Here is a 22256-nt window from a genome sequence, read left to right on the forward strand (position 1 = left end):
TTCTTTCACCTAGAGTAAAAACTTAGTTTTCCCTGCCTCTCCTATAATTCTTGCTTGAGAGTGGGGTTGAGGGGGCATAATTTTCTTTTTTTTTTTTTTAAACATCTTTATTGGGGTATAATTGCTTTACAATGGTGTGTTAGTTTCTGCTTTATAACAAAGTGAATCAGTTATACATATACATATGTTCCCATATGTCTTCCCTCTTGCATCTCTCTCCCTCCCACTCTCCCTATCCCACCCCTCCAGGCTGTCACAAAGCACCGAGCTAATATCCCTGTGCCTTGCGGCTGCTTCCCCCTAGCTACCTACCTTACTACGTTTGTTAGTGTGTATATGTCCATGACTCTCTCTCGCCCTGTCAAAGCTCACCCTTCCCCCTCCCCATATCCTCAAGTCCGTTCTCCAGTAGGTCTGCATCTTTATTCCTGTCTTACCCCTAGGTTCTTCATGACATTTTCTTTTTTCTTAAATTCCGTATATATGTGTTAGCATACGGTATTTGTCTTTTTCTTTCTGACTTACTTTACTCTGTATGACAGACTCTAGGTCTATCCATCTCATTACAAATAGCTCAATCTCATTTCTTTTTAAGGCTGAATAATATTCCATTGTATATATGTGCCACATCTTCTTTATCCATTCATCCGATGATGGGCGCTTAGGTTGTTTCCATCTCCGGGCTATTGTAAATAGAGCTGCAATGAACATTTTGGTACATGACTCTTTTTGAATTTTGGTTTCCTCAGGGTATATGCCCAGTAGTGGGATTGCTGGGTCATATGGTAATTCTATTTGTAGTTTTTTAAAAACCTCCATACTGTTCTCCATAGTGGCTGAACCAATTCACATTCCCACCAGCAGTGCAAGAGTGTTCCCTTTTCTCCACACCCTCTCCAGCATTTATTGTTTCTAGATTTTTTGATGATGGCCATTCTGACTGGTGTGAGATGATATCTCATTGTAGTTTTGATTTGCATTTCTCTAATGATTAATGATGTTGAGCATTCTGTCATGTGTTTGTTGGCACTCTGTATATCTTCTTTGGAGAAATGTCTATTTAGGTCTTCTGCCCATTTTTGGATTGGGTTGTTGGTTTTTTTGTTATTGAGCTGCATGAGCTGCTTATAAATTTTGGAGATTAATCCTTTGTCAGTTGCTTCATTTGCAAGTATTTTCTCCCATTCTGAGGGTTGTCTTTTGGTCTTGATTATGGTTTCCTTTGCTGTGCAAAAGCTTTGAAGTTTCATTAGGTCTCATTTGTTTATTTTTGTTTTTATTTCCATTACTCTAGGAGGTGGGTCAGAAAGGATCTTGCTGTGATTTATGTCATAGAGTGTTCTGCCTATGTTTTCCTCTAAGAGTTTGATAGTTTCTGGCCTTACATTTAATCCATTTTGAGCTTATTTTTGTGTATGATGTTAGGGAGTGATCTAATCTCATACTTTTACATGTACCTGTCCAGTTTTCCCAGCACCATTTATTGAAGAGGCTGTCCTTTCTCCACTGTACATTCCTGCCACCTTTATCAAAGATAAGGTGTCCATATGTGCGTGGGTTTATCTCTGGGCTTTCTATCCTGTTCCATTGATCTATCTTTCTGTTTTTGTGCCAGTACTATACTGTCCTGATTACTGTAGCTTTGTAGTATAGTCTGAAGTCAGGGAGTCTGATTCCTCCAGCTCCTTTTTTCGTTCTCAAGATTGCTTTGGCTATTCGGGGTCTTTTGTGTTTCCATACAAATTGTGAAATTTTTTGTTCTAGTTCTGTGAAAAATGCCAGTGGTAGTTTGATAGGGATTGCATTGAATCTGTAGATTGCTTTGGGTAGTAGAGTCATTTTCACAATGTTGATTCTTCCAATCCAAGAACATGGTATATCTCTCCATCTATTTGTATCATCTTTAATTTCTTTCATCAGTGTCTTATAATTTTCTGCATACAGGTTTTTCGTCTCCTTAGGTAGTTTTATTCCTAGATATTTTATTCTTTTTGTTGCAATGGTAAATGGGAGTGTTTTGTTAATTTCACTTTCAGATTTTTCATCATTAGTATATAGGAATGCCAGAGATTTCTGTGCATTAATTTTGTATCCTGCTACTTTACCAAATTCATTGATTAGCTCTAGTAGTTTTCTGGTAGCATCTTTAGGATTCTCTATGTATAGTATCATGTCATCTGCAAACAGTGACAGCTTTACTTCTTCTTTTCCGATTTGGATTCCTTTTATTTCCTTTTCTTCTCTGATTGCTGTGGCTAAAACTTCCAAAACTATGTTGAATAAGAGTGGTGAGAGTGGGCAACCTTGTCTTGTTCCTGATCTTAGTGGAAATGCTTTCAGCTTTTCACCACTGAGGATGATGTTTGCTGTGGGCTTGTCATATATGGCCTTTATTATGTTGAGGAAAGTTCCCTCTATGCCTACTTTCTGCAGGGTTTTTATCATAAATGGGTGTTGAATTTTGTCGAAAGCTTTCTCTGCATCTATTGAGATGATTATATGGTTTTTCTCCTTCAATTTTTTAATATGGTTTATCACATTGATAGATTTGCATATATTGAAGAATCCTTGCATTCCTGGAATAAACCCCACTTGATCATGGTGTATGATTCTTTTAATGTGCTGTTGGATTCTGTTTGCTAGTATTTTGTTGAGGATTTTTGCATCTATGTTCATCAGTGATATTGGCCTGTAGTTTTCTTTCTTTGTGACATCCTTGTCTGGTTTTGGTATCAAGGTGATGGTGGCCTCGTAGAAGGAATTTGGAAGTGTTCCTCCCTCTGCTATATTTTGGAAGAGTTTGAGAAGGATAGGTGTTAGCTCTTCTCTAAACATTTGATAGAATTCACCTGTGAAGCCATCTGGTCCTGGGCTTTTGTTTGTTGGAAGATTTTTAATCACAGTTTCAATTTCAGTGCTTATGATTGGTCTGTTCATATTTTCTATTTCTTCCTGATGCAGTCTTGGCAGGTTGTGCATTTCTAAGAATTTGTCCATTTCTTCCAGATTGTCCATTTTATTGGCATAGAGTTGCTTGTAGTAATCTCTCATGATTTTTTTTATTTCTGCAGTGTCAGTTGTTACTTCTCCTTTTTCATTTCTAATTCTATTGATTTGAGTCTTCTCCCTTTTTTTCTTGATGAGTCTGGCTAATGGTTTATCTATTTTGTTTATCTTCTCAAAGAACCAGCTTTTAGTTTTATTGATCTTTGCTATCGTTTCCTTCATTTCTTTTTCATTTATTTCTGATCTGATTTTTATGATTTCTTTCCTTCTGCTAGCTTTGGGGTTTTTTTGTTCTTCTTTCTCTAATTGCTTGAGGTGCAAGGTTAGGTTGTTTATTCGAGATGTTTCCTGCTTCTTAAGGTGGGCTTGTATTGCTATAAACTTCCGCCTTAGAACTGCTTTTGCTGCATCCCATAGGTTCTGGGTCATTGTGTTTCTAGGTATTTTTTAATTTCCTCTTTGATTTCTTCAGTGATCACTTCATTGTTAAGTAGTGTATTGTTTAGCCTCCATGTGTTTGTATTTTTTACAGATCTTTTCCTGTAATTGATATCTAGTCTCATGGCGTTGTGGTCAGAAAAGATACTTGATACAATTTCAGTTTTCTTAAATTTACCAAGGCTTGATTTGTGACCCAAGATATGATCTATCCTGGAGAATATTCCATGAGCACTTGAGAAAAATGTGTATTCTGTTGTTTTTGGATGGAGTGTCCTATAAATATCAATTAAGTCCATCTTGTTTAATGTATCATTTAAAGCTTGTGTTTCCTTATTTATTTTCATTTTGGATGATCTGTCCATGGGTGAAAGTGGGGTGTTAAAGTCCCCTACTATGAATGTGTTACTGTCGATCTCCCCTTTTATGGCTGTTAGTATTTGCCTTATGTATTGAGGTGCTCCTATGTTGGGTGCATAAATATTTACAATTGTTATATCTTCTTCTTGGATCAATCCCTTGATCATTATGTAGTGTCCTTCTTTGTCTCTTTTAATAGTCCTTATTTTAAAGTCTATTTTGTCTGATATGAGAATTGCTACTCCAGCTTTCTTTTGGTTTCCATTTGCATGGAATATCTTTTTCCATCCCTTTACTTTCAGTCTGTATGTGTCTCTAGGTCTGAAGTGGGTCTCTTGTAGACAGCATATATAGGGGTCTTGTTTTTGTATCCATTCAGCCAGTCTGTGTCTTTTGGTGGGAGCATTTAGTCCATTTACATTTAAGGTAATTATCGATATGTATGTTCCTATTCCCATTTTCTTAATTGTTTTGGGTTTGTTATTGTAGGTCTTTTCCTTCTCTTGTGTTTCTTGTCTAGAGAAGTTCCTTTAGCATTTGTTGTAAAGCTGGTTTGGTGGTGCTGAACTCTCTCAGCTTTTGCTTGTCTGTAAAGGTTTTAATTTCTCCATCAAATCTGAATGAGATCCTTGCTGGGCAGAGTAGTCTTGGTTGCAGGTTTTTCTCCTTCATCACTTTCAGTATGTCCTGCCACTCCCTACTGGCTTGTAGGGTTTCTGCTGAGAGATCAGCTGTTAACCTTATAGGGATTCCCTTGTGTGTTATTTGTTGTTTTTCCCTTGCTGCTTTTAATATGCTTTCTTTGTATTTACTTTTTGACAGTTTGATTAATATGTGTCTTGGCGTATTTCTCCTTGTATTTATCCTGTATGGGACTCTCTGTGATTCCTGGACTTGATTAAGTATTTCCTTTCCCATATTAGGGAAGTTTTCAACTATAATCTCTTCAAATATTTTCTCAGTCCCTTTCTTTTTCTCTTCTTCTTCTGGAACCCCTATAATTCGAATGTTGGTGCATTTAATGTTGTCCCAGAGGTCTCTGAGACTGTCCTCAGTTCTTTTCATTCTTTTTTCTTTATTCTGCTCTGCAGTAGTTATTTCCACTATTTTATCTTCCAGGTCACTTATCCGTTTTTCTGCCTCAGTTATTCTGCTATTGATCCCATCTAGAGTACTTTTAATTTCATTTATTGCGTTGTTCATCGTTGCTTGTTTCATCTTTATTTCTTCTAGGTCCTTGTTAACTGTTTCTTGCATTTTGTCCATTCTACTTCCAAGATTTCGGATCATCCTTACTATCATTATTCTGAATTCTTTTTCAGGTAGACTGCCTATTTCCTCTTCATTTGTTAGGTCTGGTGCATTTTTATCTTGCTCCTTCATCTGCTGTGTGTTTTTCTGTCTTCTCATTTTGCTTATCTTACTGTGTTTGGGGTCTCCTTTTTGCAGGCTGCAGGTTCGTAGTTCCCGTTGTTTTTGATGTCTGTCTCCAGTGGCTAAGGTTGTTTCAGTGGGTTGTGTAGGCTTCCTGGTAGAGGGGACTAGTGCCTGTGTTGTGGTGGATGAGGCTGGATATTGTCTTTCTGGTGGGCAGGTCCATGTCTGGTGGTGTGTTTTGGGGTGTCTTTCGACTTATTATGATTTGCGGCAGCCTCTGTGCTAATGGGTGGGGTTGTGTTCCTGTGTTGCTAGTTGTTTGGCATAGGATGTTCAGCACTGTATCTTGCTGGTCGTTGAGTGAAGCTGGGTGCTGGTGTTAAGATGGAGGTCTCTGGGAGATTTCCGCCGTTTAATATTATGTGGAGCTGGGAGGTCTCTTGTTGACCAGTGTCCTGAAGTTGGCTCTCCTACCTCAGAAGCAGAGCCCTGACTCCTGGCTGCAGCACCAAGAGCCTTTCATCCACACGGCTCAGAATAAAAGGGAGAAAAAGTAGAGAGAATTAGTAGAAGTATGAGGAAAGAAAGAAGGAAAGGAGGAAAGGAAGGAAGGAAGAAGCAAAGAAGGAAAGGAGGGAGGGAGGGAGGAAGGAAGGAAGGAAGGAAGGAAGGAGGGAAAGAAGGAAAAAAGACAGAAAGAAAGAAGATACAGTAAAAATAAAATAAAGTATAATATAGTTATTGAATTAAAAAATATTTAGAAAAAAAAAAAGGGACGGATAGAACCTTAGGACAAATGTTGGAAGCAAAGCTATACAGAGAAAATCTTACACAGAAGCATACACATACACCTTCACAAAAAGAGGTAAAGGGGGAAAAATCATAAATCTTGCTCTCAGAGACCACCTCCTCAATTTGGGGTGATTCGTTGTCTAAAGGAGGGAAGGAAGGAAGGAAAGAAAGAAAGAAAGAACGAAGGTAAAGTATAATAAAGTTATTACAATTAAAATTAATTATTAATAAAAAAAATTTTTTTTAAAAACCATGGACGGATAGAGCCCTAGGACAAATGGTGGAAGCAAGACTATACAGACAAGATCTCACACAGAAGCATACACGTACACATTCACAAAAAGAGGAAAAGGGAAAAAAATCATAGATCTCGCTCCTAAATTCCACCTCTTCAATTTGGGATCATTCCTTGTCTATTCAGGTATTCCACAGATGCAGGGTACATCAAGTTGATTGCGGAGCTTTAATCCGCTGCTTCTGAGGCTGCTGGGAGAGATTTCCCTTTCTCTTCTTTGTTCTCACAGCTCACAGGAGCTCAGCTTTGGATTTGGCCCTGCCTCTGCGTGTAGGTCGCTGGAGGGCGTCTGTTTTTTGCTCAGACAGGACGGGGTTAAAGAAGCCGCTGATTCGGGGGCTCCGGCTCACTCAGGCCGGGGGTGGGGGGAAGGAGGGGCACTGCGTGCGGGGCGGGCCTGCGGCGTCAGAGGCGGTGTGACGTTGCGGCAGAGGCCGGCGTGACGTTGCACCAGCCTGAGGCCCGCCGTGCGTTCTCCCGGGGAAGTTGTCCCTGGTTCCCGGGAACCTGGCAGTGGCGGGCTGCACAGGCTCCGCGGAAGAGGGGTGTGGAGAGTGACCTGTGCTCGCACACAGGCCCCTTGGTGGCGGCAGCAGCAGCCTTAGCGTCTCCCGCCCGTCTCTGGGGTTTACGCTTCTCGCGCCCGTCTCTGGGGTTCGCGCTTTTAGCCGCGGCTTGCGCCCGTCTCTGGAGTTCCTTTAAGCAGCGCTCTTAAACGCCTCTCCTCGCGCACCAGGAAACAAAGAGGGAAGAAAAAGTCTCTTGCCTCTTCGGCAGGTGCAGGCTTTTCCCCGAACTCCCTCCCGGCTAGGCGTGGTGCACTAACCCCTTCAGGCTATGTTCAAGCCGCCAACCCCAGTCCTCTCCCTGCGCTCTGTCCAAAACCGAAACCCGAGCCTCAGCTCGCAGCCCCGCCCGCCCCGGCGGGTGAGCAGACAAGCCTCTCGGGCTGGTGAGTGCCGGTCGGCACCGATCCTCTGTGCGGGAATCTCCCCGCTTTGCCCTCCGCACCCGTCGCTGTGCACTACTCCGCGGTCCCGAAGCTTCCCCCCTTCGCCTCCCGCAGTCTCCGCCCGCGGAGAGGCTTCCTAGTGTGTGGAAACTTTTCCTCCTTCACAGCTCCCTCCCACTGGTGGAGGTGCCGTCCTTATTCTTTTGTCTCTGTTTTTTCTTTTTTTCTTTTGCCCTACCCAGGTACGTGGGGAGTTTCTTGCCTTTTGGGAGGTGTGAGGTCTTCTGCCAGCCTTCAGTAGGTGTTCTGTAGGAGTTGTTCCACGTGTAGATGTATTTCTGGTGTATCCGTGGGGAGGAAGGCGATCTCCGTGTCTTACTCTTCCGCCATCTTCAAGGTCCCCCCCCATAATTTTCGTAATGGTTATTTTGAATCTCTTTTTTACCCAAAATTTTCTTTTTCATATTCAGAGCCAAGTTATATACCTCCTAGAGATATCTGATCTACTGAACAATTAATAGGGAAATTAAATTAAACTAAGTTACATTTAAACCATAAACTCACTAGGGGAAAAGATACTTTAAAACTAAAAAGCATCATGAATATTTTGAAATTACACGACACACAAAACTCTGAATATTAACTGAATTTAACACATCCTAATAGGAAAGATAACACCTATTGATTGATAAACTCTGCTGAGATTGTTTATATATGACTTCCAAATAACTAGATAAATTCATGATGAGAATAACAACAAAATATCAGATAAAAATATGTCAAATTTTATCTGGAAATATTCTAGCAACATATCATTTTAAGATGTGGACCAACCAGATAATGAAAAGATGTCCTATTTGTGACTGAAAAATAATAATGAATTTACTGATGTGTTCCAAATATGTAGTTTTATTCAAGGGAATGGGAGTTTCGGTTTCCAATGATCAGTGCCATGAGACCTTGAGCTGGGAAATTCAGACCCTTAATCCTGGCAGCTGACTCGCTCTGTGAATTTGTTTACCGGGCAAATTTATTTAAAGCGTGTGCAGTGCTTGGTCCTCTAGACGTGTGTTTCATGAGTCACATGAATGTAAAACAAACATCAAACTTTACAAAACAGCTGAGCCCTCAACAGCCATGAGCCTTTCAGTATCTGATTCCCGTTCAGGAAGGTGAGCACCGGTCTGAGAGTCAGGTAAATACGGGAAATCTGCGGAGACAGCAATCCTGGCCTCACTGAGGCTAGTCTATTGCGTCTGTCTCACCAAATCGTGGGCTGAAGTCTGCTGGTCTGTCTGGCCAGTCTCTTTCACAGAGGGGTTAAAGACCAGGGGGAGCTAATACATGAACTAAGACTAGTCAGCTGATGGATAAAGAAAATGCCACTTTAGCATCTCATAAATGAAGAAGGCACACGGCCACTCCCAGCTTAATTCTATATTGAGATTTCCTCTCATCCGAACCCCCATCTACAAGAGGGTGCCCTCTTCCTTCTACGCTGGCATCTTCTCTCCTCACACTGAGTGTAAAGTGCTCACCCACGTGAAAAAATAATCCAGCGGGAAGTTGTAAAATGTGCCCACATAAATCTTTTCTTTTGGAACGTGAATTAAGAATGGGTTTCACTGCAGTATAATACACTGACAAGTCACTCTGCCTGTCTTCACCAGAGCCTGTGAGGCACAAATGTTTTCATCTCCATCAGAAATCCCCATCCTTTTGAAGGAAAAAAAAACAAAAACAGAAACAAAAACCCTATTCTTCCTCCCAAGAAGAAAGAGGAGCGAGGAGGCAAAGAAAGAGGACACACTCATTGTCAAGGTTCCGGGTCGGCTAGCAAGGCCGGCACCAGGGCAGCTGCCCTGTCAGGCTGCTAGCAGCACAGCCCAGAGCAGGGTTACACGCCAAAGAACAAGATGAGTTTTATGAACCATACTTATTATTGGGTCCAAAAGCCAAATGGGAGGAGGAGGGAAGGAAAAAAAATCAACAATCCTCTTACTGTTTGATTATAGAACTTTTGCAAAGGAGCTAATTAGCACCTCTGCAAAGTCCCTGGAAAACACAAATACTGGCTTTTCTCACAGTTTCTGGGTTCTCAGGGGCCGGGCAGGAATTAAAGGCACCAAGAAATAAACTCAGGGACCAGTCCTAGGGGCTCTGGACAGTCAGCATGGGATGCTAAATATGCACAGGTTAGGGGAGGAATGATGAAAGTGACAGACAGGATCCAGTCTGAATTCCGCTAAAACCCAAAGTGAAATAGATGCTCTTGTGTACATTTTTATTTTATTGGAGAAACTCAGAGAGATAATCATTATATCCCAAGGGTACAGAGAAACAGCCTCTCATACACATTTTTTTATCAGCTCCCTTGCAGCCATGGTGCTGATGTTCAACTAAAGATGCCGTTTACTACGTGCGGAAATCAGGGAGAACATGCCAGCACCTTCAGTCATAAGCAGAAGTTGAGACCCAGGTCTGGAAAGGCAGACAACTGACTTAATTTCCTCCTCCTTGCCATTCCCTAGAGCCAACTGCTTAATTTAATTTCTATTTTGGCGATTAGGAGCCTCTTTCATCACGTGAATATCTGAAGCTTACTGACATTGTAACTTCTTTCTAACTGTCTGAATATTAGCCTGACTTCCTACTGCCTTACCATTTGACAATGGCTACAAATATTAGTAATTTTTGCGGTTTGATCAGTAACTGGGCTTCCCAACTGTTGGCTTTTAAAGAAGCTGTATAAGATACGTCCACCTCCTTGGTTTCCTATTTTCAAATGACACCTCTTTGGGAGACTGGGACTAATATTTGGCTTTATGTAAGTATGTACAGCACACAGAATACCATTAAAATTATTCTACCATAAATCAGCCTGAAAAAAATACAAAAGGTGGCTTTGGTTTTCATATAAATAACTTGGAACAAGGAAAGTAGGGAAAATATAAGAGGCATAGCAAAGTCATAAAAAGGTCTATTTCTAAAACAATTAACCATAGCCCACTATATAGATCACTACGTTAGGGGAAGTGATGTAGTAAAACAACCAGTAAAACGTGGTCGTTGAGTAATTCAGGTCTGCAGTCAGCAGTAATGAAAATACCAGAATGTAACCACTGAGGTCATTAATTACACTTAAGTGATTGCATTAGAGCATTTTGCCTTTTTCTTGTGTCCAACTTCTCTCTTGTTTATGCTAGCAAGGCCTACGCAAGACATCAGAATTTGTGCAGGCAAACCAACTACGGAGATGTTGCCAAAAAGCCTCTACATGAAATGTGTTAATAAAGTTCCTTGGAGTTTTGTCACCTTTTTGCCAAAACTTTTATATCTTAATTCTACTGACTTTATTTTTAAATTGACTTCCTCATTAATGCCACCTATGAAATATGAAGTCATTGTACTGGCTTGATGAAATTAAGGTTTTTCATAAGATCAACAAATCTCCATAGAGTGTCCAGGCAATCTGCTCGAAGAGAACGATTTCTTTTACAAACTCGCCTGGAAATCAGTCAGGGAACAGTTCTCCCCAAGAAAAAGAAAGAGGACAAATGTTACAAGAAGGGCTGATTCTCTCATTATATGGAAAACACACTTTATTTTCTGTCCTCTTACTAAAAGAACATAGCCAGGAGTGAGCCCTGAGTCTGCCACTTTCCATCTGTGGACCTGAGTCTGATTTTGCACTTATGAAATGGGAATCAAGAAGATCCTCCCTACCAACTGTCAGAAAAATCAAGTGAGATCAACCACGTGAGAGTTCTGTATGTAGATCGTAGTCTATGAAACACATAAGGTATTGTTGCAGAGCATCTGCAAAGCACAAAAGGGCCAATGAATGCAGGCAACCTTGCTGCCACAGAAGTTCCTACTGAAAACTCGGGGTGGAGGGCGCCCATCAGAGCTTAAGGGTGATCCTCTGTTTCATGAAGAAACGTCTCAGGAAGGCCACACCTTATTGACCAAGTGCCATCATCTAAGAAGATTTAGCAGCAAACAACCTAAGAGCTCCCACTGTCCATATTTCCATTTGACTTCAGTTGGTATCACCCTGACTTCGGTGGAAGCATTTGCTATTGTTACAGTTGCCTGAACCTCTGGCATGTTCCATGATTGAGTTTTCTCCACTTCCATCAATCATGACACATAGCTTTTGGGAAAAGAAGGTTCAAAAGAGGATCTGTTGGGGGAGGAAGAGCATTAGCAATTTTTAGTTCCCTAAAAAGGCCAAGGCCAAGTCAGTTTCTTTCAATTCCACTAGTTTGATGTCTTCCAGGGAACATGTCATGATTCCAAGGAAAAGAATCAAGGACGCTGTACCAGGACATAGTTTTCACATCAGACTCCTTGCTGTTGGCCTATTGCTCTGTCCAAGATGGAAATGGCCCAGAAATTCATGAAAGGGAATAAGCAGGCTGTTCTAAGTACCCCTCTAAAGCTATTCAGAAATCAAAGCTAATGCTTCTAAGCTATTGTCAAAGCTACACTAACTTTTTAAAAGGAGGTTTAGAGCTGGAGAAGAAGGAAAAATAAACAGAGGGGGAAAATATTGAATAAGCTGGGTCCTGGGAAGCAAAAGAATCAACCTTTACTTACATGTGCTGTAAGTTGCTGTTTTTCAGAAATGCTTTATGAGCTACAAATTTCAATCCGGAATCCACAATGGTCCTAAGAAAACACATAATTGCATGTATGTTAGAGCTAACAGACGACTGTCCCTCTGACGGTAACAGAGCATAAGAAAAAGTTCTGAGATAAGGTATGCAAGCCCTGAGTACTCACAGGTTTTTCAGTCCCACATAAGCTTCAATATCATCTTCGTTGATGATTTCTAATCTTTTCTGATTTGCAATGTAACTGCAAAAAAAGCAGAGAGTGCAAACTAGTAACTCAGAATTCAGGCAGTCCATAAAAAAATGGGTAATTTCCATCCAACCTCACCAGGCTGCTCAAGGCAATCCCTCCCCGCCCACCTAGCCCCACCATTTATTTTAAATACAGCAAGGGGAGCAAAGCCGAATGAGACTGAGGAGAAACCATGGTTGAGCAGGTTTCACTGTCAATGACAGAATCACCAGCTTTCATTTTTTTCTTAAACTTTTATTATTCTTTCAACTAACAAGTTCAGTTTGCCCCTCCACTCAAGGTATCCCCTGTGTATAGAGGTGAAAATAACTTGGAAATGCATCCACTACCTCTCAAAAGCATTTCACCCTTATGGTGACAGCCACAGGGAAGCTGGCATCACCACACAGAGGACAAAACACATCTTTCCTCACATTCCAAGAGAAGCAGTCACTCCCTCCTTTTACCTCCTGAAACACTGAAGAAGATCCCCTCCCCCTTTCTCTCTCTCCCTCCCTCCCTTCGTTCCAACTCTCTCTTTTCCTGGCCCAGGATTCCCTCGTTCTGCTTTTGTCAGTAATAAAACCAATTTTTCCTTTCAGGAACCACATCTCACAAACCCCACATTGCCCTAGTGCGCTCTCTATAGAAATCTCCTCTTCCCCATTCACCAAACCCTCAAATACAGCAGTAAACTGGTAACTCTGGCTGCATGGAGAGTTCCATCCCCTGGATCATGAGGACTGGCTTAGAAATGTGCCTGTGACCTCAACTAGATTAATGAGAAGCTTCCCTTAAATTAAAACATGAATGCCATGACAGAGTCTCTCTTTGCTTCTATGAGAAATATTTCTGGCACAAGGAAAGAGACTGTTCAAGTGTGAAGTCAGCACACAGGAGGAAGGAGAGCTAAGAGATATAAAGAGAGACAGAACCCTGAAAATGTTACTTGAGCTTTGGGATCCAATCATCTCTGAGGTTAGCTGTCACTAACAGAAGCTTGATCTGAACTTCTGTCACTTGCAACCAATAAAATCCCTGGTAACACAAACACAAAGCTATCAAACCTACTACATGGAATTTCCCTGTGCTACAGTTATCTGAGTATCTGTCTATTCACTTTTCTTGATCACGACCTCTTTTCGAAGACAGCTGGATCCTGCTTTATAATTCTTAACATGCACCACAGCATCTAGCAAAGAACCTTGCACAATGTAGGTCTTCAAGGATGATGGATGGATGGATGGATGGATGGGCAACACTTGGAGTTCCAAAGGCACTCCAGGAAGTTGTATTAGGATGGATTTTCCCCTTTCTTTTTTTTTTTTTTTTTTTTTGCGGCACGCAGGCCTCTCACCGCTGTGGCCTCTCCTGTCGCGGAGCACAGGCTCCGGACGCGCAGGCCCAGTGGCCATGGCTCACGGGCCCAGCCGCTCCGCGGCATGCAGGATCCTCCCGGACAGGGGCACGAACCCGCGTCCCCTGCATCGGCAGGCGGACTCCTAACCACTGCGCCACCTCGTAAGCCCGGATTTTCCCCTTTCTTTTTCAAAAAATTTAAGATACATAACATTCCAATTAAGACACTGAAAACAAATATGTAGCTCTACTGTTAACAACATGAATTAAAATGAAAACAATAGTAACCAATGAGGGAGGAGATACAGCATCTACAGATTCCTTCTACCCAATCCAAAAGAAGGAAAAAAAATAGATGTCAAAATACATGGTAAGTATTGGGGCACCCATTTTTAGAAAATATATTTTAGAAATAAAGCAAAATAAGTAAATGCTCTGTGGGAACAAAATTACACCAAAGATAAATAATTTTAAAAGGACCCACATAAACATTGCCCCTGTTACATAAAAAAAAAACAACGTCCAAGATAGAAGGGCATCTTCTGCTCAAAGATCTTGGTTCTCAAACAACCATTTTCAACGTTAAGAGTTTTTACGAAATGTTTCAAAATTATCACACATTTTTCCAAGATTTTCAATCCACTAACATTTTCAGTAGAAACCACAGTGACCTCCCTCTTCTAAATTGTCTCCCAATAAGAACTGCATTCAAGAGGGCCCTACATTGTAATGCTTTTTTTCATGCAACTGGCAGAAAAAAGGACAAATAACGTTGGCAAGGTTTCCTCTGGGGTCACAACCAGAATTCCTGAGAAGCTTGTTCACTGCTTACAGCTGTGCTAGCATGGTGGCTGTCACTGTTCTGAAATTGTCTGAGAGATTCTCCAGCTCTCTTTGCTGGCTCATCACTGCATCCTCCATGCTTATGACAGGGGCCTGACACTCAGGAGGTATTTAGTCAATGTCTGTGGCACAAGGCATTTATTTTTAACTTTTTATTTAGTTATTTATGCCCTTTATTTTATTGGTATTTCATTTTTGTCAGATTTTTAATTTATAAACTCTCTAATTGTATTCAATAAAATACAGCGAGCTAACATAAATAAAAATGAAAGGCATAATAGAAAGAAGAGCCAGGGCAGAGACATCAGTGGAGCTAGGAATTGGGTTTAAAATGCTGGGAAAGGGCCACAAGCATAATTCTAAGCTTTCCAGTGACCACTGCCCCTGAAAAGAAGGAAAGGGGGATACATTTAGCCAGTGGTAACTTCACAGTGTTCATGAGGTGAAAATAAGTCAGATATTAAGCAAAGCGTACCTGTTCTTGAATCTAAGACCAGACAGGAGATTTTGTTGAAAACCATCAAAAGAACCATGTGAAAGTATTAAAAATGGTCATTAAAGAATGTTCTTCCACTGTGAAGGCAGGGACGCCCTGGATAAAGAATGAATTTTTCTCCTGGTCAAAATGGAAAAAAGCAACAGAAGAGCTGGATTAAAAGGTCAGCAATTGCCCCTCTAGATGCCAAGAATTCCCTTTCATAAGTTACCATCTGCAGAAAGGCCCACAACATAGCCATGGGCTATAAATTGCTCATGAAATCTACCCCTTAAGAAACGCTCCTTAGACACCATTAAGTGAGGAATCATAGGGTTAGAATGGGAGCCAGTAAAGTTAATAACAAACAATTCACAAAGGAGAAACCTCAACGGCCCAGGAACATATGAAAATCTGCTCACCCCTCAAGGAATATGAAATGCAAACCAAAGTCACATGGACTTACCATCCCTCTGCCACTAGCTGGACAGAATGTTTAAAATCTGACAATATTAAAGCATTGCTAAGGATGTGGGGTATTTCTCTTATATTGTTGGAGGGAGTCTAAATTGGCACAAGCACTTTGAAGAGTAATTTGCCAGCATCTTGGAAAATTATACATCACACGCTTTACAGAGTCCAGCAATTCCATTTCTAGGTTTTCACCTGAGAGAAATGCTCACTCCTGCACACAAGGAAACATATACAAGAACATTCATGGTAACACAGTCAGAATAAAAATCTGGCTGCATGGAGAGTGTCCATCAGTTAAGAAAGAGAATAAAATGAGGCGTGTTAAATAACTACGGTAGATTGAACCAGATCTTTATATCTGAGCAGAAAGAAATACTCATGCTAAGTGAGAAAGAAAAATAAGCAAAATTTCAAACTGATATGTACATATCATATAAAACAATTGATGTGAACTTTTAAAAAGACAGAAAACAATACCACATAGTGTTCATAGTCAAGGATAGTTGTAAAGTACAAAAGGAAGATTGCAAGGAAAGTCACCTTGGGAAAGGAGACGGATCTGCATCAGGGATAAAGAAACTTAAACTGTTAAACTGTTTTATTAAACTACTAAACTATTTCTTTTCTTAAAAGAGAAAAGCCTTTGTAACAAAAAAGACAAAAATGTTAAAGTGTCAGTTCTGAATATATGCACCTGAAGTTATTGTTATATCATTACATTTTTACGAATTTTTTAAATGCATGAAGAAAAAAGAAAGAAGGAAGGAAGGAGGGAAGGGAGGGAGGAAGGGGGGAAAGAAAGAGGGAGAGCCAAAAAAAGTCGCAAAGGAAAAGACCACAGGGAAGCTGGACCCCAGGGCTTCTCAGTTACTAGGTGACCAAATACACCAGGGCTCAAGTCCTTGGTTTCTTGGACCACCCAAAAGCAAACAGTCTAAAAACCTTCTGATCCCTGCCCCAGAGCCCCTGGATGGGACCAAGAAGACTAAGGAGCATGCTGGGCCGCCCCCTACTGGTGACTTCCACGTGCCTCCAGAAGGACCTTGGCAACACCAGGTCTTTTGAGCTCTGCCATCTCATCACTGCCAGTGATCAGAAAAGCAGCAGCTGCAGAGACCAACCCAGGGCTAGGAAGGAGAGAGCAAAGGCCAGGCCAGGCCAGACAGCTGAAAGATGTGTGGACAGGCAATGCGGTAGGCTCTCCCCCAGAAAACTGCTCCCTGTCACTCCAGTCAAAGTGCTGGCCAACTCTGAGGGGTCTTTACTAAGTCAAGCTTTGCTTAATAGAATCCCCAAAAAGGGTCCCACTCCCACTGAAGCAGTGGAAAGGACAAGCATTTTGGTACAGACTTTTCTCTCCATGACAGCCCCTAACTCCTCTGACCCAAGCCCACCGATCATCTGGAAAGCTTAGGCCCCAGGGGCTTTAAGGCACAAGCCCTCCCCCTAGAGCCCATGCCCCAGCGCTCACATGAGTTCAGCCAAGCTTTCGAGCTTCTGCCCTTCCAAGCTTAAGAGTTTCTCTCCCTTACTTCCTTGGCCTCCAGGTCCCTCAGGCCCACCCCTCCATCCACAATCTGTGTGGAATCATTCTCGGCCTTCGACCATCCTGTTTTGCCCAAATATGCCTTCTTCCTTTCTAAAAGCCATCTATAGTACTCTTTCTTGGGCCTCACATTATGAGGGTTGTTTTTCATTGTTGTTGTTTACTTTTACTACATCCCAAGACTACTGTCTTCTGCCCTTAAAGTTGGAACTTCTCAATGAATTCACCTAAAACTCTTCTGGGTCCCCACAATATCTGAGATGCTGCCTGATTCACAGGCAACATCAAAAAGCCTTTTTCCAATCAAAACATTTTTATTCCATCAGTTGGCAAGCATTTCTTTAGCATTTATTCTCCTTCTTAACTTTATAATTAAGAATTAGAGGGGATGGAGGTACTCTTTGTACCCACCATTGTATTTTTGTACTAATATACCTAACTCTCCTGCTGAACTGTTAACTCCTCAGATGGAAGAGTGTTATCCATCAAACTGCACGTCCATTTCCGAACACAGAGCTGATGCTCATAGAACACTGGCTGACTTAAAGCAATCAATCTGACCCACAGATCCTCCACTGCAGTTTTTGTTATCTCACTGGAAAGACCAGACATATACACACTATAGACACTAAATGAAGATTGTGGTAATAGAACATAACTTCATTTCTCACATAGAAAACAAGGAAAAAAAAGGAACGACCATAACAGAGGAAGACAGCCAATTCTGAAAGCAAAATGTGTCCTATCTAGAAAGCAAATTTAGATCACAAGCATACGACGCAGTCAAGCCAAACACTCATTTATTTTTCGTAAATGATGAAAACTAATTGCCCTCGGAATATGAGCATTCATTTGCCATCTCAGTTTCAGAAATGTTAAGGCTAGAAAGAATCTTCAGATCCAGCTCTTCTTGACCTTGAGGGGTTGATGCTCCTGAAGGTCAGTGCTCACTGCCACGGTATTTGTTGAGCGAAAGAGAGAAGTTTCCAAGCAGAGGTCAAGTACGTGCACTGCGAGGGTGCAGTGGAAGGAATTACAAGATATCACTGGGCAGTGAAGGCTTCCATGAGGTCAGGCTTTGAAGGGTGCCCAGAAAGTCAACAGATAAAAAATGTGAACATAAGCAAAGTCCACACTATTTGCCATTTTATTTTGTGTTGTCACCAAAGCGTTTCCATTCTCAACATAACATCCAGGGCCTTCATTATGACATTTTCTTGAGGGTAAAGAATTTCCTTTCCTTAGGCTTACCAAAAAGCCCGTAGGTGGCTTTTTGGGGAAAAAAAAGAACAGATAATTTTAGGAAAAATTCGCGGAAACAATTTTGAATTACAGGTTCCTAGAAAGGATACTCATCTCATTTGAAAAGATTTCACATTGGCTTGAACAACCTATCAAATAATTCCTCCGGGCAATCTTTCCAAGTAACAAAGAGTGGTTTCTAATGCATCTTTTCTTCCTGTGTATTAGCTTAACAGCAGGCTCGCTCCAAAGTAAAATTTCCCTTTACCTTAGACTTTATTACCTGACCTGTAGGTTGACGATATATCAAAAAGAAATGGAAAGAGCCGTGAGTATTTCTAATGGTCGCCCTTCAAAATGGAATTGCTTCCCACTACCCTGGCTACCCTCACCTCACCCCCACCACATAAATAAATAATTAAGCTAATAAAAGTAGATAGAACTCAAATGTCACAAGAGATTGTGATACATGCTCAGGCTTACAGCCATGGAGTGAGGCATTTCGGCTCTGACAGGATCCTCTCTGCCATAAGATTTCCATCACGGGGAAGAGAATAATCCATTTTTTAAAATGTGCCCTTGTTCCCTGAGTCCGTAACCAGGTAGCTTCAGTTGCTCAGCAAAATGCTAAGAAAGAGTTTTGAAAAGTAGTCCCTGATGGGCCAAAGCAGGATTCAAAAGAAGAATCTCTCAATCTATCCCTCCATTCCTAAGAGAGGGTCCACCACCCCACCTGTGACAACGTGAATGCAAAGAACACCAAATAAGTGGGCTCAGAACCTGAATTCCAGCACCAGCCTACTAGCACAGGCTGGTTAGCTGCAGCACTTCCATCTTCTTTTTGGCCACGGGAATAGAAGTAGCCCCAGTAATTTCCTTTTAGAGAGTGCTGTGTGCCAGGCACTGAGGTACCCAGGGGGTGTCTCCCTTAACCCAACAAAGCTACCAGGAGAGCACTATGATTGCTTCCACTTTTTGGAAGAGGTAACTGAGGCCCAACCTTGCTAGGTCATATCCCCAGGATTACATAACTGCCAAAACAGGATTTGAACCCAAATCTACCTGCCTCTGAATTCTGAGCTCATACCCACTCTACCGCCCCACCAGGACCATGGACTTATGAGTCCTGCACCTACAATGAAGAATACTTTCTAACACTTCTGCAAAATGCATCTTGACAAATAATCACAGCCTGAAAACAATAGTCAATGAAAAGGAATGAGGACATTTTACAAGTTGCTCTCATGTGTTATACCTACAGAGGTAACAGGAAATAAATAAAATATCTTCTCAGATCCTTACACAATGCCAAGCTCTGAGAACTGCAGCTCCCCACAATGCCAAGCTCTGAGAACCGCAGCTTCCTAGAATAGCCTAAATTCCTTGGGAACTTAAGAATTCAAGTGCCTGTGGAGAGGGTGTGGACAAAACGGAACCCTCCTACACTGTTGGGGAAAATGTAAATTGGTGCAGCCACTATGGAAAAGAGTATGGAGGTTCCTTAAAAAACTAAAAATACAGCTCCCATATGATCCTGCAATCCCACTTCTGGGCATACATCCAGAAAAGACAAAAGATCTAATTCCGAAAGATACATGCACCCCAGTGTTCATAGTGGCACTATTTACAACAGCCAAGACATGGAAACAACCTAAGTGTCCATCGACAGATGAATGGATAAAGAAGATGTTTTATAATACAAATGATGTATTGTACATACAAAACAGAAACAGACTCATAGACATAGAAGACAAACTTATGGTTACCAAAAGGGAATCGGGGGAGGGATAAATTGGGAGTAGGGGATTAACAGATGCACACTACCATATATAAAATAGATAAACAACAGGAATTTGCTGTATAGCGCAGGGAACTATACTCAATATCTTGTAAGAAACTATAATGGAAAAGAATTGGAAAAAAAGAATATACGTATATACATACATATATATATATATAACCAAATCACTTTGCTGTACATCTGAAATTAACAAAATATTGTAAATCAACTATACTTCAATTAAAAAAAAAAGAATTCAAGTGCCTGGAAAATAATAAGCGGTGTAAAGTGAGGGATAAACACACTCCACCAGCTTCACCTCTTCCCAGTTATGTGACCTTGGGCAAGTCCCTACACCTCGGTTTCCTCGTCTTAAAATGGGGTAGTAACAGTACCTGCCTCAGGGAGTTGCTGGAACAATAAGAGAACTGCCCTAGCCCATATGAGGACCACAGTCACTGTTGATTATTTAACAGCAAGCAGCAGACTGGGGTTCAGGGACTGGCTTGGTCACCAACAAGCTGGTGAACTGAATCTCAGCCTGCCTCCAGGGCCCACGGGCATGGAAGAGGAAACCTGGCCTGGAGAATGTCTCAGTTCCCATCAGCACTCAAATTATAAGAAAACTTCTGCAACACATTATGAAGAAAAAATTACACACTGAGTTTCTCTCTGAGTATTTATATAGCATCTTTCTCATCCACCTCTCTCAATGAGGTGGTGCCCAAAAAGAAACACTGCAATTTGTGACCAGAAAAATTAACTATGAAAAAACCCTTAGAGTTGGCTTTCTACCTAAAATGTATCAGTCTCCAGCAGAAAAAATGTAAGTTTAATTTGACTTAACTAAATAATAGCCTCCATGAAAATTTAGGATTTGACCCCAGCCTACAAATAATGTGACGTGTAAACCTTATACTGGAGGGTGAGCAGGGTGTCAATATATTTAAAATAAATAAATTTTCTTTTTAGCTGCTAACTTTTCAAAATGGGAAGATTTCCCGCTTTAAAAATCTGAATTTCCACATTCTCTTAAGAAGCCAGAAGGTCCTCCAAACTGGACTAGCATTTCTTCCTGGCAACAGTCAGGGCGAGCTGAGTAACATTGCTCCTGGGGGTCTGCAGCACATTTCCAGTTGGTCACATTCTGACCTCAGCTATTTCACTGGCTCATAGAAAGATTTTTATGACACCTGATCTAATTCTTGCTTGTAATTTCCTCTGAGACTTCAATGCTCCGACCCTTCTCCTACATTGGTATGTCATCTGCACGCACAGAGATCCCTAACAGAGATCCCTAAATGAGTTTGCTCAGATAAAATGACACAAAGACCACAATAAAAATACCTCCTTTTCTTAAAGAAGTGGTCCAAGAATTTCATCTCCCGATGCTGTAATTATAAAACTCATACAATGCAGGATCTTAGTTGCCCATCCCCTCATACCCTTTACTGAGCCAGGCTTTGCTAGAAGCTGGACTGCAGATCATATGAAGTTGTCCCCTGTTCCAGAACCTTTAGAAGCTTCCTCTGTTTAGAAACAAACTAAAACTGACACAGACATAGCCAAGTATAATTTTATACTTGGTACAATGGTACAGAATCCCCAAGAGGAGCAAGGGATGTGTTTTTCCTGACAAAAAATTGTTTTCCTTCCCACTAATTTATTTAATATTTTACAACAGGTTTCAGATCTTTCGATAGATCATAGTAACTTGCCATAGCAAATGGAAAGACAATTAACTAAACGTGTACCATGGCGTGGTTTCACCATATCAGATGAAGAACCCAGGACAGAAATGGTCCTGATACAGCGCTGCCATCAAGAAAGAGGCTTAAGTGATGTTTGAGCCAAAATTTTATTTTGGACAGGTGTACTCTAACATCAGTCAATATGAAACCACCAGAAATATGAGTCAGCTCACTGGGTCCTTCGGGGTACACTCTGCAGCTAATTTATCCTGGCAGGCCCACAAGGGGCCATCCCTCTCAAGGCTGGGGGCACCCCGGGAGCCTGAGAGGGCTTTTCCTCTGGCTGGGAAGCCGTCTGGTCACACCTGCTCCTAACAGCTTCTAGGCTAAAACCATCTCTGCTGTGCTCTGTGGGTGGATCTCTGCCGTCTCAATCAAGCATCTGTCCACATTCCGAGGCAGTCATAGCGCTGCTTCCCCAGGCAAGCCTGGATCTGCAGCCTGCTGGTACCCCCACATCTCATCTCGTCCGCAGACAGGGTGGCTTCCACCTGGATGGGCACACAAGCCAGGCTGCTTGGTCTTTGTAAAAGGATGTCAGCCCCACCATCTGCTTGTCTGGCTTCCAAAGAGAATGGATCTGGCTTTAACCAGGAACAGAAATTAACATATTCCAGCTCTGGTCAGAGGGGACAACCTCATATCATCTGCAGTCCAGCTTCTAGCAAAGCCTGGCTCGGCACAGGGTATGAGGGGATGGGCAACTAAGATCCTG

The 22256-nt window shown here is 41.6% G+C and overlaps 1 protein-coding gene across 2 annotated transcripts in view; it reads right to left on the minus strand.

The window, feature by feature from the left end:
- Positions 1-22256, minus strand: part of NTRK2 (neurotrophic receptor tyrosine kinase 2) — a 166002-nt gene that overhangs the window by 123894 nt on the left and 19852 nt on the right. For both annotated transcript variants that reach the window (XM_030759451.2, XM_022558878.2), the window contains exons 2-3: positions 12009-12083; positions 11823-11894 (exon numbers count right to left, since the gene is read on the minus strand). In XM_030759451.2, coding sequence (XP_030615311.1) covers positions 11823-11894; positions 12009-12083 — 147 coding nt within the window. The remainder of the gene's footprint in view (positions 1-11822; positions 11895-12008; positions 12084-22256) is intronic.

Source organism: Delphinapterus leucas, chromosome 6 (genome assembly GCF_059928025.1).
Source record: "Delphinapterus leucas isolate spDelLeu-1000000601 "Yukka" chromosome 6, BTC_Dleu_Yukka2, whole genome shotgun sequence".
NCBI lineage: Eukaryota > Metazoa > Chordata > Mammalia > Artiodactyla > Monodontidae > Delphinapterus > Delphinapterus leucas.